General features: G+C 41.2%; 1 protein-coding gene across 3 annotated transcripts in view; it reads right to left on the bottom strand.

Moving 5' to 3' along the window:
- ERBB4 (erb-b2 receptor tyrosine kinase 4) overlaps positions 1–16,866 on the bottom strand; it is a 643,185-nt gene that overhangs the window by 207,204 nt on the left and 419,115 nt on the right. For all 3 annotated transcript variants that reach the window (XM_055812936.1, XM_055812934.1, XM_055812935.1), the window contains exon 4: positions 16,035–16,169. In XM_055812936.1, the coding sequence (XP_055668911.1) occupies positions 16,035–16,169 (135 nt within the window). The remainder of the gene's footprint in view (positions 1–16,034; positions 16,170–16,866) is intronic.

Below are 16,866 nucleotides of genomic sequence, written 5' to 3'. Positions count from 1 at the left end.
TTGCTTTGCTACTTCTTATATCTTACACCTCGCTTAGCAGACAGAAACTTCCATTCTAGTTACTCAGCTTCTTAAGAAGCCACAGGAGCACTGTCCTCTTCTTTGCAGGAGGTAGAAGGGATCAGAGAGAAGCCCTCAAAACAGCTCTGGGTTTGAGCAGAGCAGTGGCCAGAGTTCTTTAGCTAGGCTGTCCATCAAAGTGGGACAGGAACTGTAGTGACAGTTCTGAGAATTTCTGCCAAAACAGGCACGTGTAACAATCCTTAACAAAATGCAGATATTATAGCAATAAAGGCTTGGGCTGGTTTTGTGGTTTATGCATGCAATGGAACAGTCTGTTGGGAGAAGCCCATCATGATGCCAGCTGGCTAGTCCCAACATTGCACCCACCCAGTGCCACTGAGCAATACACCTACCCTCGTGGCCTCTGCAGCAGCAGCAACCAAGCCCACTATGAGCTGAAGGCTGGGACGTGCATCTTACAGATCTAACAACAGACAACTTCAAAAGGGTGGGAGGCACAGAGCAGCTTCAAGAACCAGTAGATGCAATTAAGCGGAGGATTTTATAGTCTTTCTTTTCTTCCTCCTTCCCTAAGCAGCTCTTCAAAGGCTGCTAGCTAGGACAGCTGGAGCTTGCTGTGAAAGACCAATTCCACCCCACCACCCACTCACTCACTACAAATCTGCCAATTACCATTCAATTAGACTATTTTAAATATTCAGAGTATTTGGGGTTTATTTCCTACTTTGAAGAAACACTGGTGCTTGTGATAAAGCAAGCTGTTTATAATGGAAAGGGATGCTTTCATTTAAACTGAAAGTCTCTGCCTTGTGCAATACACTGCTTCAAGGCCAATCTGCTTACAAACAGGTGGTATACAGTAATACAGTGTATACACACAGGTTGCCATTAAAAGATAAGCATTTACCAACAGTTGCCACATGCTACTATGTGGAGCACTACTTAAATTCTATAGCTACAGAACTGGTACCACTTTGTAATATTTTTATACATCAGCATGGTAAACTGTGCCACTTTCATCCTGTAACTGCTATAAGAAAGCAGGAAGATAGTCAATAAAACAACTCAGCACTTGGGCAGGGAGGGTGTTGGTTTGGGGGTTGGTTATTTTTTGTTTATCTTTTGGAAAGAATGTATTTTTCACCACAAAGAGATACCCATGTCAGAGGTTCTTCAGAAATGGTTAATGCTAGCTTTCTCACTGCCCTCCTTTCTGTGTCCACAACTCCTGAAGATCCCCAGCTTTGCAGCAGTTCTCTTACTAGATCCCTGGATTGGGCTCTGGCAGCCTAAGGAGTTCTGTCCGTCATGGCTTTATTTATTTGCATTGGCTAGGTATACTTGTGTTTGTTACTTACTTTTTATTCAGTGCACTCAATTGTTAGGGGCATCGCATTTCCATTAAAGGCTACATCTGCCTACCTTTCAAATCTGTTTCAAGGGCATTTGCCAGTTGACAAATCCCTTCTGAAAATGCTGGCTGAAAGTATTTATTGGGAAGCTAAACTGATTCCCTTTATTCAAAACACACTGTTCTGGGTTAAGGAAAAACTACAGGCAACTTCAGTCAGTTATGGTTGCCATACTAATGCAAAACAAGTTCATTATATCACTGGATTTCATGTATTCCTCCATCCTCAGATACATATGCCTGGCAAAAAAAATATTCTTTAAAATCAGTTTCTTCTCTTAACTATATTTTGGTCTTTCAATTTCAGGAAAATAAATAAATTCTGTCCTGACTAAAGATTACTTAATGGTAGGAAAAGCAACCTCCACATATGCTGAACAAACGGTGGTTGTGAGACTTTCTGGCTGTCTATATTCAGCTCTGATAGAAATTTTCTTTCCAACAGATACCCATGAAACTGTAACTGCTGCTATAATGCAGTGCTGCAGGCCCTTGAAGTGTGTTCCACATGGAAGGAGCTTTCACAAAACGGTTTAGCTATTAGTGGCTTTTTATCAAAAAGAACAGGTTCTCCTCCTGGCTTTGCCACGGTGACACCAGTGGCAGGGAACATATTCTGTATCGAGACCACCTGTCTGCAGAGGCTCCGTTCACTGGTCTCCAAACATACATTTAAAATGTTAATTGAACTTCAAGTAATAACCTCAATGAAAGGTTATAATTTAACAAACTCTGCAATAACAAATGTCTTAAGGGTATACTTTCTGGAACACCATTTTCTCCATAGGTCGCTCCCAATTTAGATGTTCACCAGAAATGATATGCTAGCTATTCTGAAAGTTGGCTTTAAGCATGAATTAGTCACTTCCCTCTTTTCTTTTCACCAGCATGCATAAATATACTTCTGTTACTCTGGCCTTCTGTAGAGCAAAATCTTTATGCTTTGAAAAAGCACAAAATATCTTGCAGGAATAACTGGACAAAATGCAATTCTCTCACCTGTGTCTTGGTCCTGAGGGCTGTGGGTTTGATTTACACGTATTCATTATTTACACTTAATTGTCTCCTGTTACAGGAGCACCCGCTGATCTCAAGGAACATGTTCCTTGTACTTACATTTACCCTGCATTCAAGTCTCCCGAATCTTTACTAACTAACAGTATTTTTACCCCTGAGAGAAAGGACTCCATCCTCTCTCCCACTTTGATCCAAGACCCCCCACTTCACCAGTATGGCTTCCCAATGGTAGCAGGATCGATCCTGTATAACAGTCAGTTTTGGATGGTTCAGATGGAAACACTGGTGTGCACATGTGTATCATTTTATACAAGTTAGCCATAGTGTAACTGAGAGCTGGTGGAAGGTTGGGACTTTTGGTAAAAATGGCAAGGATCTGAGGAACGCCTATTCTTCATAACTATCACGTAATTACTTCAGAATTAAATACTCAATGGTTTGCCCTGGCTATAAATTTCCAGATAAGTCACTATGTATAAAAATGATCCTTTTCTAATATTCCAACTACTGGTACAAAAAATGAGTTACTGTGCTCTGTGAAGAATTACAAGGTCACTACTGAACATTAAATTCATGGGCTGGCTACCTATCAGTCCTCATTCTGCAGCTGCAACAAACAGCCATACACAAATTCACCTACATCCCTTGCCAGCAACGCCAAACACAGACTGTTAACACCCAATGGAGAACAAAGTTTATCACATACAAAATTCCATGCAAATACCAACTTAGTCTTTTTCTGAAACACACTACAAGAATATAAAATGTATGCTGAAAGGGATGCACAGGTATCCACATTGCTGATTTTCCTCTATACCAATTAAAAAAAAATAAAGTAAGGCAGGCTTTTACCCTTAAACTAGTCTGACATGAAGAGACATCTCTACTAAACTATGTTTCTCTACCAAATCAGTCCCATTTCTGCAATATTTTTTAAAAGTATCTTTTTAGAAACTATGTTACTCCTTTTGCTAGCATGTGGAAAACTTGCAGTAGAACATGGCCCCGCAATCTCTTATCAGGGCAGATGGGGTAGCAGGCCAACCTAAACAAAGCAACACACAAAGACAGTGTAACAACAGAACATGAACAAAGGAGAAAAAACCCCAAAACCAACCACCCAAAAGGATAAGGATATGGAACTCACATCACCCAAATACAGAGTATACAGAGATCAGCATGTCAAAGGGAGCTTGTAATGCTTACAAACACAAAGTGCACTCAGGTAAGGTCAATCACAGCCTGGATTGTCTGCACCAGGAGAACACAGAGCTGACTGCATAAGCAACTGTGCAGCTGGCTGGTCCATTTTCTGTTCCTTTAATTAAAATGCAAAGCACTGGCTAAATGGTAAACATTTAATTAGATTTGTCTCTATGTTTCAATATTAATAAAACACATGAAAAATGCATTAAGAGCCAGCTAATTGGAGCCTCTCCAAAAGTAGCTGTAAATGAGCAATTATAATACAATTGGGGTGTGGTTCCCCAGGGATCGTCACAGGACTGATGCTCTTTAATATTCCAGCCAAAGGTTTAGAAATTATTAAAAAATCCCAAGCAATAAAACACACAGATGACAGCAAGACTGAAATCCCAGCAAATTACAGTGAAGAGCAGCCAGTATTAAAAGAGTGAGCCAGGCTGCAGGTAAGCTGGAGTAACTCACACCAAATGTCTTTTATACAGCCAAACATAAGATTGCATCTTTTGGAATAAAGCATACAGGCTACATTTTCTGGAAAACAGGGAGTCTCTGAAACATGCAGATCTCAGAACTGCCTGAATACCAGGTTCCTCATGTGAAGCTGAAACACAAAGCACACAGTTTTACTTCTACAGGATACTGGTTAAATCAGTAACAAAATATATTTTATACACACTTTGGTTTCCGCCTTCTGAAAGCACATTGAAAAATACAGGTATTTTACATTGGTGAGCAACTAAAATTATTCTGGGGTTGGAAAGAAATTCCAGATGTGAGTACCTCTATCTGTTTAGCTTATGAAAAAAAAAAGACCAAGAGGCAAGCTGATTACACGGTACATGCCATTTCTGCAGGGAGAAAATTCTGGCTATGAGACAGCTATTTGAGCTAGCTGGAGAAGGTGTAAGATGCAACAACACCTGCAATTTAAAACTGGGGTCAAACTAGAAATAAAGGCAGGTAGTATTATTTCTTTTAATACTAGGGAAGTAACTAGCTTCTTGAGGCAGAGATGCACTTCTGCAAAGCTTTAGACCAGTGCCAGGAGAGTGTACCGAGGGACCAAAGTCCCGCATGTACCCATTCAGTGGCTGCAGGAGCTCCAGCCATGCTGGGGGCTGGGGCTGCTTCTGAAACTCAAAGCCAGGTTGGAAGATATGCTGTGGTTAGGAAAGTTACGGAGTTCAGAGCCAAGAAAGAAGATGATACTTTAGTGCCTCCGCATAAATGAGATCAGAGGTGAAGATGTTTCAAGGTTTCTTTTGCCCTTGAAAAATCTGTGGATCAATAGGTAAAAAAGAGGGAAGACATTTTAAAGCTATGTTTCCCTTGAATACATCACGGGATTTATTGAATCATAGGTACACTGCTGAAGACCAAGCCTTTTCTTCCTATGTGTCATGTAACAATGTAGGAGTACTTCTGCACAGCTCAGAATTTGGGTGTTTTTACATTACCGGGTGCAATTAGATACAAAGCAATGACAGAGGAGTACTATATTATGAATAGCAACTAACTGAATTTGTTCTGCTTGAAAAAATGTTTTGCCAAAATATACCACTTTTTTCACAGCTGACAGGGGCCCAGTTGAAAAGCCAAGTGAAGTCAAGGGAAATTTTTCCACAGAGCTCACTGTACTTCAGAGTCTGAGCTGAAATTCAGTCCAGAATACCTTAAAATGGGCTTAATTTTCAGAGTTCACTTTTCACAACTCTGGGAACATGCCAACATGCAGTCCTGCATTTTTCTTGAACACTTTTTTGAAAAGCAGCATTATTTTTTCAAAATTGAAAATGAAAAGAGATTTTTAAAAATATTTATTACCCACACAGATACAAACTCCATCATGCACATGCATCCATATAGTTTCAGTATTTTAAATGCATTATTGATTTCCTTGAACCTATGTTATTAGCTATGCAAGCAATCTCAATGCAATAATTCAAACCCTTCAGGCTTTTCTGTGAAACAGAATCTCCAAGTCAAGCTCCATTGAAAATTCTGATTTAATAATACAGTCCTTGTAAAGTCCTGCAAAAGAGCTCACCTGGCACAACCTGGGGTTAGTCTAGTTCCTGCTAACGACAAAACCAAGGAGAACATGGAGGACACTGAACAACTTTCACTGCACTTTCCCTAAAGCTCGTCAGAAAGTAGTCGTCTACCAGTCTAGAAGCATTGTAGGCAAGAAGTTTAATCCTTATTTCCTAGTTTATTTCTTGCACCATCGCTGGGAACTGCACCTTAGGTTCCTAGCTCTGAAGGGCAGAGCTCTAGTCCTTCAGTTAAGGGACTAAATTGCACAAGTAGATGTGGTAACAGGGGAATATGCTCTTGCAAGGTGTGGCTTTAGTGTCCTTGGTTAATGCCTGAATTCATAGCTTACTTTTGGAAGGAAAGAAAACAGTTTTGCAGCACTGCAGAAACAAATTCAGCAACATATACCTAAAGGAAAACTTTTCTTACTTAGACAGTTAAACACAATTGAGATTCCCACTGTAAGGTGCCCAGCTTAAAATCCCCAGGCTGATAGCACTGATTTCAGGTAAATGGAAGAGAAGGTTCTGCTTTCAGATTACAATTAATTTTAAAAGCTTCAGCTACAAGATACCAGTACAGGAAGGTTCTTCAAACAGTAGGTACCAGTACTACTTTATCGTACAAGTCAAAATGTCAGGCACAACGGTGTATGTCCTTGGAGAGCTGAAGCATGCGTGGTCTCTAGCACAACATTTGTTTATTGCATTTTGGCAGTACACGCTGAGCTCTGTGCCAGCAGCCACTGGCTGTATTCATCTCCACAGTAAGACTGTGCAATTCTGAGGCCTCTAACATGAGCTTTTCTGCATGCATTTGACCAGAACATGAAGCAATGGGTAGAATGCATTTCAGGCTAAAGAAAAAAGAGAAAAGGAGAACCAGCACTTAAGATTCATATGTCTGCAGTATTTCTATCATAGTGGTTAAGATGCCATGGTCTTTTCGACTGGCTTCTTAACACTGATGTGACAATGAAAGCCTGCAAAGAAGAGAATCGGAAAAGCTTTATTCCCAGAGTTCACTGGCTGTATTCTCTTCTGTCCACAACTGAAGTAAATGAAGGGGATTGCCAGAGTTGGCGGATCCAAGGTATGAAACAAGCACAGAGGCAGGGGACTGATTTTATTTCAAACCATCTTCATTTCACTCCGCCCTTTTGTCTTCCTCCTCTGCTGATTGCCTTGGAGCAGTGGGGAGGGTTGCAAGCGAAATTACCCCTGAAGTGGGACCATTATCAGCCCCCCTTCTGTCTGGCTGGGGAAGAGAGCAGCACTGGCAGCTTGCACCACTGGCTCCCTCATGAGGGAAGACAAACGATGAGCACAGCTGAGTCCCGAGCATGCACACATGCAGATACAGAGGTGCTCCCAGTACAACAGTGGATTTCTATCATCCTGCTGGAGTCTACTCTGGCATCAGCCAAATCCCAGTAAGCACTGGGCTCTTCTCTGAAGGTGGGCCCTTATTCTTTCAGACACTTAGACGACTTGGGGCAGATTTGCTGTCTGTTACTGATGGTTGGAAACAATGCAAGCGATGCCAAATCACCAAACTAGGGATTAGGCTTTAGGACCTGCTGGAATGATGATGTATCTGATTCTGACACTTGTGGCAGTTCACAGCCTTTGTCCCCGAAATATTCTCTGCCAAGAATCCCTACTGAGGTGGTCACAGTGAAACAGCCCTAACAATTCCTGAGGCATAAGCTACCCTCCAGTCCTGCCAGTCACGGCTAAACATGGCACATATGCCAATGCACCTACCCAGGTCTTACATGATCACACATTTATGCAGACTTTCCTAAATCACTACTAGTATGGGCTTTGTTGAGCTTGACACACAAGGTTTGGTTGGTTTACATTCTTAGATTGATGCAGCCTTTTTGACAGACCTTCTCCCTCTCCTGTAAAGGTTTTTAGATAAGCAGTAAAACCCACTCGTTCTTTTCAAGACACTTGGCATGGAAAGTCCCAGAGGGCTTTACTTGACATCTCTTGCACTTAGGATATAGTTGGTAATGCCAAGCAATGTGTACTTACTCAGTTCCAATGGACTTAGACAAGATTTTCATTTGATAGGAGGTACCTAAGGCTTCAGGCAATTTAATAGAGTCATGTAAAATAAACAGTAAATATGTATACGTGCCGGATTCAAAAAAGCATGAGTCACAGTCTATGCAGACATATACAAAGTACCAAAGACTTTGTAATGCACTAAGCATCACCTGCAGCAGTGCAGTGGACAAGCACCCACACTGCCTAGCAGATTATGAGAAGTGAGCTAAATTTAAGAAGCTTATACCTAATTTATGGACAATCTATAATGATTTCCATTCTAGGGTTATAATGAAATGTTCATTTCTCCAAGTCCTTTCTGCACCAGTACAAATAACTTAATTCTTTCATAAATTACCAGTGTAGAACATTCCCTTTGTCCTACCTCTTGACAGGTAGTAATAAGGTTCCACATTTGAGGGACTTCACTGGAAGGCTTTATACATATATATATATATACAAAAATATGGAGACCAGCGACAAGTGGTGTTCCCCTGGGGTTGGCACTGGGACTGGTGCTGTTCAACATCTCGGTTGGTGACATGGACACTGTAATTTGGTGCACCCTCAGCAAGTTTGCTGATGACACCAAGCTGTGTGGTGCGGTCAACACGCCTCCGGGAAGGGATGTCATCCAGAGGGACCTTGACAGGCTTGAGAGGTGGGCCTGTGTGAACCTCATGAAGTTAAACAAGGCCAAGTGCAAGGTCCTGTACGTGGGTTGGGGCAATCCCAAGCACAAATACAAGCTGCACAGAGAATGCATTGAGAGCAGCCCTGAGGAGAAAGATTTGGGGGTGCTGGTGCATGAGAAACTCAACAGGGCCCAACAATGTGCACTTGCAGCCCAGAAAGCCAGCCATATCCTGGGCTGCACCAAAAGAAGTGTGGCCAGCCGGCTGAGGGAGGTGATTCTCCCCCTTTGCTCTTGTGAGACCTCACCTGGAGCACTGCATTCAGCTCTGGAGCCCCCAATATAAGAAGGACATGGACCTGTTGGAGTAAGTTGAGGGGAGGGCCAGGAAGATGCTCAGAGGGCTGGAGCACCTCTCCTTTGAAGACAGGCTGAGAGAACTGGGGATCTTCAGCCTGGAGAAGAGAAGGCTCCGGGGAGACCTTATAGCAGCGTTCCAGTATCTAAAGGGTGTTGCAGAATGGATGAGAGAAAACGGCCACGGATCCATGGAAGGACTGTGCGACACAGCACTTGACATGAGTTTGGAGTGAACCAGACTAGGCCGCAGAGAAAAATTTGCTGAGCTTGTAAGAATGGACAATGGACAAGGAAGATAAGGAAAAGGTCGATGCTGAGCTTGCAGAAGATGTTGCAACTAACTCTGAGGAAGTCACGTAGAACACGGAGCCGAGCTACGTGACAAGTTAACCGCAGAAACCGCAAGTAGGAGGCCGTACGAAGACGTAACCGTTAGGGCTTAGCCTATCAACAAATGACTAGTAGGCATAATTAACTGGAAATGTATAAATATCATAATTGCGCCGTAATAAATCGGAGCTTGCTTTATCACTCACATTGAGTCGGCTGCTTGCTTCCCCTCGCTCGTCGCAAGTGGCGCCCGAACAGGGACCCCCAATCCCTGTTCTTCACCGGACAGCGAGGACGGAGAAGCACTGGTAGCAGCGACCAGGGAGCAAAGATCGACTGATGCTGGCATCGTACCTCGATCCGTGCTTGAACCACGTTAATCAAGGGAAAGGTTCGCCGTCCGTCAGAGGCTACCCAGGGGAAAAAGGCTGCATCTTAATCAAGGAGAAGAATTCTCTTAATCAGGGAAGAATTCTTTAAAAAAGCGCGCTATGGAAAAAGAGGTAGCACTCGCTCTTTTACAACGCTTTTTAGAAAAGCGGGGGGTAAGCCCTTTGAAAGATTTAGCTGGGCTAATTACGTTAGGCAAAGCAAAAGGTTACTTTAAAGATCCTGAAAGTATGTTTGAAATAGAAGAATGGCGTAATTATGGGGACTGTTTATGGGATTTAGTGATCGACGATGATAAAGTTGCTAAAAAGTTAATGAAATCTTGGAGAGAGGTCATTAACTGTTTAAAACGTTACAAAGTTGAAAAACAAATGGCCGCAGCTGCCACTAATCGGCTCGAAAAAACTGATTCAACAGCGGGGCGTTTTACAGCAGGAGGAGATTATTTCAGTCCTCCTGCTTCAGGAATTCCTGTCCCTGTTGTTCGTCAGCCCTCAAATCAACCACCTCCTCCCCCTCACACAGAGAAAGAAGTTTGTCCCTCGGCACCATCTCAAGATCAGGTGCTGGATGGCGCACAAAATAATAATTTAGAGGAGGAGTTTATTGAGCTTGAGGGAAAAGCAACAAGGGGACAGTTGAAAGATAAAACATTTAGTAAGCCGGTTAACTCACCCCCGCATTCACAGTTAGTTCGGGTCGATTGGGACAAAATAGTCCGAGAGGCAATGGAACAGAAAGATTTTGATGCTGTAACTCAAATTAATTGTCAAGCTTATCCTGTGATCTACACTATCGATAATGCAGGAGTAATGACAGGAGAACATCATACTTTAGATTGGAAAATTTTAAATCAACTGCGAAGTACAGTTAATGATTCAGGTTTACATGGTGAACCTACCCGACAAATGTTAAACTATATTTGGGGAAGTGGAATATTGTGTCCGGAAGATATAAAAAATATTATGAGACTTATTTTGAAACAATCACAACAATTGTTGTGGCAAGCTCATTGGCAAAGGCTTTGTGAACTCTCTGTACATGCGTCGCGTGACCGATTAGCAGGAGTAACGGTAGAACAATTGATGGGGTCTGGACCTTTTGCCTCAATAGAAATGCAGATGCAAACTGGTCCTGATGTACTGTTAGAATCTATGAAACTGGCGCGAGAAGCCTTGCAGAAAGTAAGAACAACCCCTGCTACACCTTCATATATGTCAGTTAAACAAGGCAGGGATGAGTCTTTTGCCTCTTTTGTAGACAGAGTCACTGATGCGATCAATCGAGCAGATATAGCGGATTTTATGAAGGGACCATTATTGAGGCAATGTGTATTAGAAAATTGTAACACTTATACAAAAGGCATTTTAGTTACCCTTCCTCTAGATGCTTCTGTTGAAACTATGTTAGAAAGAATGAGCCGAGTGCCTGTAGGACCTCAAGCTTTGTTAGTCGAAACGCTTAAAGAGGTAGGAGACAATTTAGTTAAAACTCAGCAGCAAGCTTTTGCAGCCCTCGCTCCTTTAAAAACATCAGATGAACTGCCAAGTAAGAAATCACCTAGAAAAGACTTTATTTGCTTTCGTTGTGGGCGCCCTGGTCATACACGTCGTCAATGTCGAGAGCGTCACCTATGGTGCAAAAATTGTCAAATGGACACAGCATCGAGACAGATTATTTCGGCTGCCATGACCAGATGAAGAAAAACGACTTGTAGAAAAGTTAACATATATTATTCTTCCCATTTTATGGCAACTGCCTCGGGAGATACAATATCAATTACCCTCTGATAGATTGTCTTTATTACATTTTACCCGTATTTTGCATACTTTGCAAGACCTCTTTGGGCAAGGACCAATACAGATTGAAAAATTTTGTCCTATATGTAAAACTGTTTGTAATTCAGAAATTACATTGTATTGTGGATATTGTAAAAGAGTTGGAGTGTTTAGACGAAAGACCTTGCGTTCCTGGGTATGCCCACCCTGTCAAAATAGCATTTTACGTTTTGGCTTTGGTGGAAATTCCCTTTTGACTGAAACACCTGCTCCTAGTTTTACAGTTATCAACAAAGCATTACAATCTTATGAGGCTTTTGAACAATTATTTTTGGCAGAATTACGTAACGAATTTATCTTTTGGGTTCGCATTATTAAGAAAAGTTTTGAGTCTCATATCATACAGCATCATTGTAAACGTGGATGATGGCATTGTTTTTGGGAATTAGCCTATTGAATATTGCCATTGTTTTTGCTTTACATAGTATAGAGCCTAGACAAAATATGTGGGTTACGTGGGCAAATCAATCAGGAGTTACAGATTTTTGTCTTTCCCTACAGAAAGCAAGTGATCCTTTTTGAACGTGTCTAATTGGTTACCCTTATATACATTGGCCTGATTTTGAACCTTTGGGAGTAAATTATACAGCCATAAATCAATCATATTTAGCCTGGTTAAACTGGAAGTATAATGACATGAATTTTGGCTTTGGTGATAACTGTACCTGGTGGAATAGTACACTTATTAAAAATACGTATTTTTTACAACAGTTGATTTACCATTTAAATGAATCAATCCATTTACCTCAGCAAGAATTAGACCTATGGGGCTCTTTTCCAGCCGCTGGGCCTTTAGTAAATGTTAGTCAAAAACTTAATTGTACCAGAGTTTGCCCCCTATTTCGACCTATCAATGGCTCAGGTGCTGTCATGTTTGGAGAAGAATGGAAACGCATCATGCACCGTGACAATGTAATACAATTTTACTTAGGATATCAGAATGTATCAGGAAATTCTAGCCATTGGAACACCTCAAAATATGCCGGTGAATTTGATGTGGAAAGTGTTACAGCAAAATTATTACCAGAAGGATATTTTCTAATATGTGGAGACAGGGCGTGGCCTGCCATACCATTTCGTCCTGTGGGAGGACCCTGTTATATTGGCAAGCTAACCATGTTTGCACCTGCCATGCGTGACTTGGTAAGACAGGTGAATGAGAGTAGAGCAAAACGCAGTCTTAATGATTTAAAGCCAGATTGTAATGATAATGTAAATCTTGGTACAGTGGCTGGAACTGTAGCTCTTTCATTTTTTCTTCCCGGTGGCGCAGCAGCTGCGAATTGGGCTAAAATAAAGACTCTAGCTTGTTGGGCAGTGAAACAATTTAATTCTACGACAGACATTTTATCAGGTCTTGCCACTGATGTTGATAGCTTACGCCATGCAGTTTTGCAAAATAGAGCTGCTATAGATTTTTTGCTTTTGGCAAATGGGCATGGATGTCAGGATTTTGAAGGCATGTGTTGCCTAAATCTTTCTGATCATTCACAAAGTATTCATCGACAGCTGGAGGAGTTAAGAAATCGTATGCATCATGTCAAAGAAGGTTCATCAGGCATAGATTCTTGGCTTGCTTCTTTGGGCATAAATGGATGGTTAAGAGACTTGTTAAAACAGGGTTTATCTGTATTGCTGTTTATTGTTTTGTTATTGCTTTTGCTACCTTGTATTCTTTCTTGTATCCGAAGATTGTTTGAGCGTGTTACTCAATCTTTCCTTGTCCAAAAAGAAAAAGGGGGAATTGTTGCAGAATGGATGAGAGAAAACGGCCACGGATCCATGGAAGGACTGTGCGACACAGCACTTGACATGAGTTTGGAGTGAACCAGACTAGGCCGCAGAGAAAAATTTGCTGAGCTTGTAAGAATGGACAATGGACAAGGAAGATAAGGAAAAGGTCGATGCTGAGCTTGCAGAAGATGTTGCAACTAACTCTGAGGAAGTCACGTAGAACACGGAGCCGAGCTACGTGACAAGTTAACCGCAGAAACCGCAAGTAGGAGGCCGTACGAAGACGTAACCGTTAGGGCTTAGCCTATCAACAAATGACTAGTAGGCATAATTAACTGGAAATGTATAAATATCATAATTGCGCCGTAATAAATCGGAGCTTGCTTTATCACTCACATTGAGTCGGCTGCTTGCTTCCCCTCGCTCGTCGCAAAAGGGGGCCTACAAGAAAGCTGGCGATGGACCTTTTACAAGGGCATGTAGTGACAGGACAAGGGGCAATGGTTTTAAGCTGAAAGAGAGTAGACTTAGATATTAGGAAGACATTCTTTACTGTGTGAGGGTGGTGAGGCACTGGCCCAGGCTGCCCAGAGCAGCTGTGGCTGCCCCATCCCTGGCAGTGTTCAAGGCCAGGTTGGACGGGGCTTTCAGCAACCTGGTCTAATGGAAGGTTCCCTACCCATGGCAGGAGGTTGGAGCTAGATGATCTTTAAGGTCCCTTCCAACCCAAACCATTCTATGATTATATATAAATATATATATATACACACCTATGTGTGTGCATGTGTGTGTAATACATGTGCTCAAACACAGATGGACAGCTATTTAATTTTAGGCTATTTTAAACTGTGATTTCTCTATCTGAATTCTTTGTTTCCCAAAGCCTGAAAACCCTTGTTAAAACCATTTTAGCCATTTGTTGGCTTTCTGGATAACGGGGTTTAGATTTTCACCTATGTAAGTTGTGAATACAGAAATGGTTTGTATTAGCTAATTTAATCAAATTTACAGGACTCGTGAATAGTACTGATATGGAATCCAGTCTCATGGAGAAGACAACTTGTTTATTTAATTAAATACTCTTCTCCATCCCAAGTAAGGAAAAATACAGTAAAATTTTGGTGGCTATCTTAACGAAGCTGCCTTGGTACATAGCTCTCAATCAACTTTGAAATAATGCTGCTTCTCAGCCTGATTAAGCACAAATTGTTCCTTCTCTATGTTTCAAAACAACTCAAAAGGAATGAAAAATCTTTTTAAAAAACTGAGCTTAAGTACATGCATTCTTTCATCTTGCTGTGGGAGCTAATATTTTCCTTTACTTTCAGGGTGTGATTCCAAAGTACTCTGCACAGATCTTGTTCTGATTCCTCTGGAGTCACCACTAAAACTTTCATTAGCTCAGAAAGATAGTTAGTATTCATGTTAGTTGCTTTTCTAAAAGAGCTTATTACCTTGGTGTTGCAGAAGCAACAAGGTGTCTTGAAGAACTGGCAAAGGTTAAAAGAAAACCCAATAACTGAACAAAACAAAGTAACAACTGAATCTTTTGCTTGTTGAAGTAATGACTCATAAAGGGGTACAGGCATTCCCTAACCTTCAAAGGTTTTATCAGTTCTGCTCAGAACTGATCATCAGCAGGGATGAGGCTTTTTAATATGCAAATAAGACAATTGGCTGCATTACAGCTATATCAGGTTTCCAGGCAGAAGAGATGAACTTCAGCTCCAGAGCCCAGAGATCGAGGAGCAGCAGAGTTTGGCAGACTCCTGGAGGAAGCTGTATCTCAGGTAGCTGTGCTCTGGTTTTCAGGGTAGCAGGTGAGGTATACAAAAGCAGGTCAGCCTTATATAAAATCCATATATAAAATACCACAAAGTACTTGGTTAAAAACAAGCTGCTGCTTAGAAATTATGGGAAGTCATCAAACGGTCTTTACACAGGATCTATCTTTTCCCCCACCTGAATTCCCAACATACAACTGAAGAACTGAGGTTGTTTCTTGGCTGTAGTGGTAGCTAAAGAGGTGATCAGTCATTTCATATATCCTTGAGGGACAACTTAAGATACTGTAAGCAATCCAGAACATCCCTGTATCTGCAATGTTAGAACACTAAGTCTGCTATGGGGTCACTTCTGACGTCAGATATAAACTTCTTCCGAGCCTGTACCTGAATTTTGATGTTGATACATCTTGAGGTTACTGTTTAATAGCATAGTATTAGATTTGAATGCATTTTACTGTATTACAGAATATCTTGCCTAAACGCCTTATATCACTGTCACTACCATCCAGTAGAAACCATTATTGCTGCAAGAATCATGAAAATACTACTGAAGGTGAGTAACTCTAGGGAAGGGAAATAAAGAAATGGATCAGATTAATCAAAGTACACAGATACTCCAAGTTTGAAGTCAAGAGCATTAAAATAGAACATATTGAAAACAGAGAAATATTAGCTATATTGTGAAGAGCTCCCCACCCTCTGCAAATTCTCTTCCTTCACAGATACACACAAGACAACAGGATAACTTTTTCTTTGAGATTCATTTGTCATTTAAAGTCAGAATATCCATGAGCTTGTACCATAATTACGGCAGCAGCTAATTATGATGCCGCAGACAGACCACTGTGACTCAAGGACCAGCCTGAGCAGCAGGAACAAATGCAAAGCAAACAGTAACGTCTGCGCTTCCACAGCAGCACAGTGGCTTTAGCAATAAATAGAAAAAAGAATACGCAGAAGAGAGAAAACAGTTGAGAGAAAATTCAGAAAATGTGTGATGTTCACAAATGCTCTGTGTAGAAAAGGTGTTTTTAAACTAGACTAAGTATTTCTACAAGCAGCGTACAAACTTTGAAGATGCAGTGACGAATGCAGGGAAAATTTACAAACACAATTCTCCATAACAGAGGATCAGGGAAAACTTGTGGTTGCATTTATACTGCTGCATGCTGAGCAGATGACAAGCCTAAGAATAAAACCAGTACTTACATCCTGAGCTGCCATTCGTTGGAACCAAAGTGAAGTTGGAGGCCCAGGGGTTACGCACGATATCCTGCCAATGAATGGTGTCTGCGAAGCAAAGGAATTTGTTCTGGCCAACATACACCCCTCCATTCAGTATTTCTGCATAAAACAACAAGAGAACATACTTGTAAGACTTTAAATATACGGCTGATTACATCTACTGCTGCTTTGTGTACTGGTGTGAGAGGGCATGAAATTTAAATGCAAAAAATTCTCATTTGATCTCACTTAATACTCTGAAAACCGGAGGGCAAGTAGCTTACAGTATTTGTAAACAGGAACTATTTATTTATATGCAGAAGAAACCTGATGGAAACAGCCACACAGCAACTAGATGAAGTTACTGGGTTTACCTGTTGTTCCAGTGCAACCAAGTATGGAACAGTACTGTTATTTGTGGGTAAAATATCCTTCAAGACTTAAATGACTTTAAAAACACAATCAACCACACGATGATGTATTTCATTAATACACATGAATGCTTAAAATATACAATAAACTAACGTGCTCCACTGGGGTAGGAATTTTCTGAGACTACAGTACATGAGAAGGGTCCAGTCATCACGATGTCTGGAAAAGCGTGTTTTCTGATCAGGCTGTGTTGCTGTTGTATCATGACCCAAAATACCCAAGTATCTATGATCCAATTCTCAAATACTATGATCCAAAACTACCATTAACATGCCTTGCTGGAAGCTTTGCATTGAAAGGAGACTGTTTCTGAGCAGATGAAAGTAGTTTTTTGTATTTGTTTTTAAATTTTCATGTTTATATCAGTGTTTTTAAAAAAATGGCT

Source organism: Falco peregrinus, chromosome 8, assembly GCF_023634155.1.
Source record: "Falco peregrinus isolate bFalPer1 chromosome 8, bFalPer1.pri, whole genome shotgun sequence".
NCBI lineage: Eukaryota > Metazoa > Chordata > Aves > Falconiformes > Falconidae > Falco > Falco peregrinus.
This window is presented reverse-complemented; position numbering and strand designations above follow the sequence as displayed.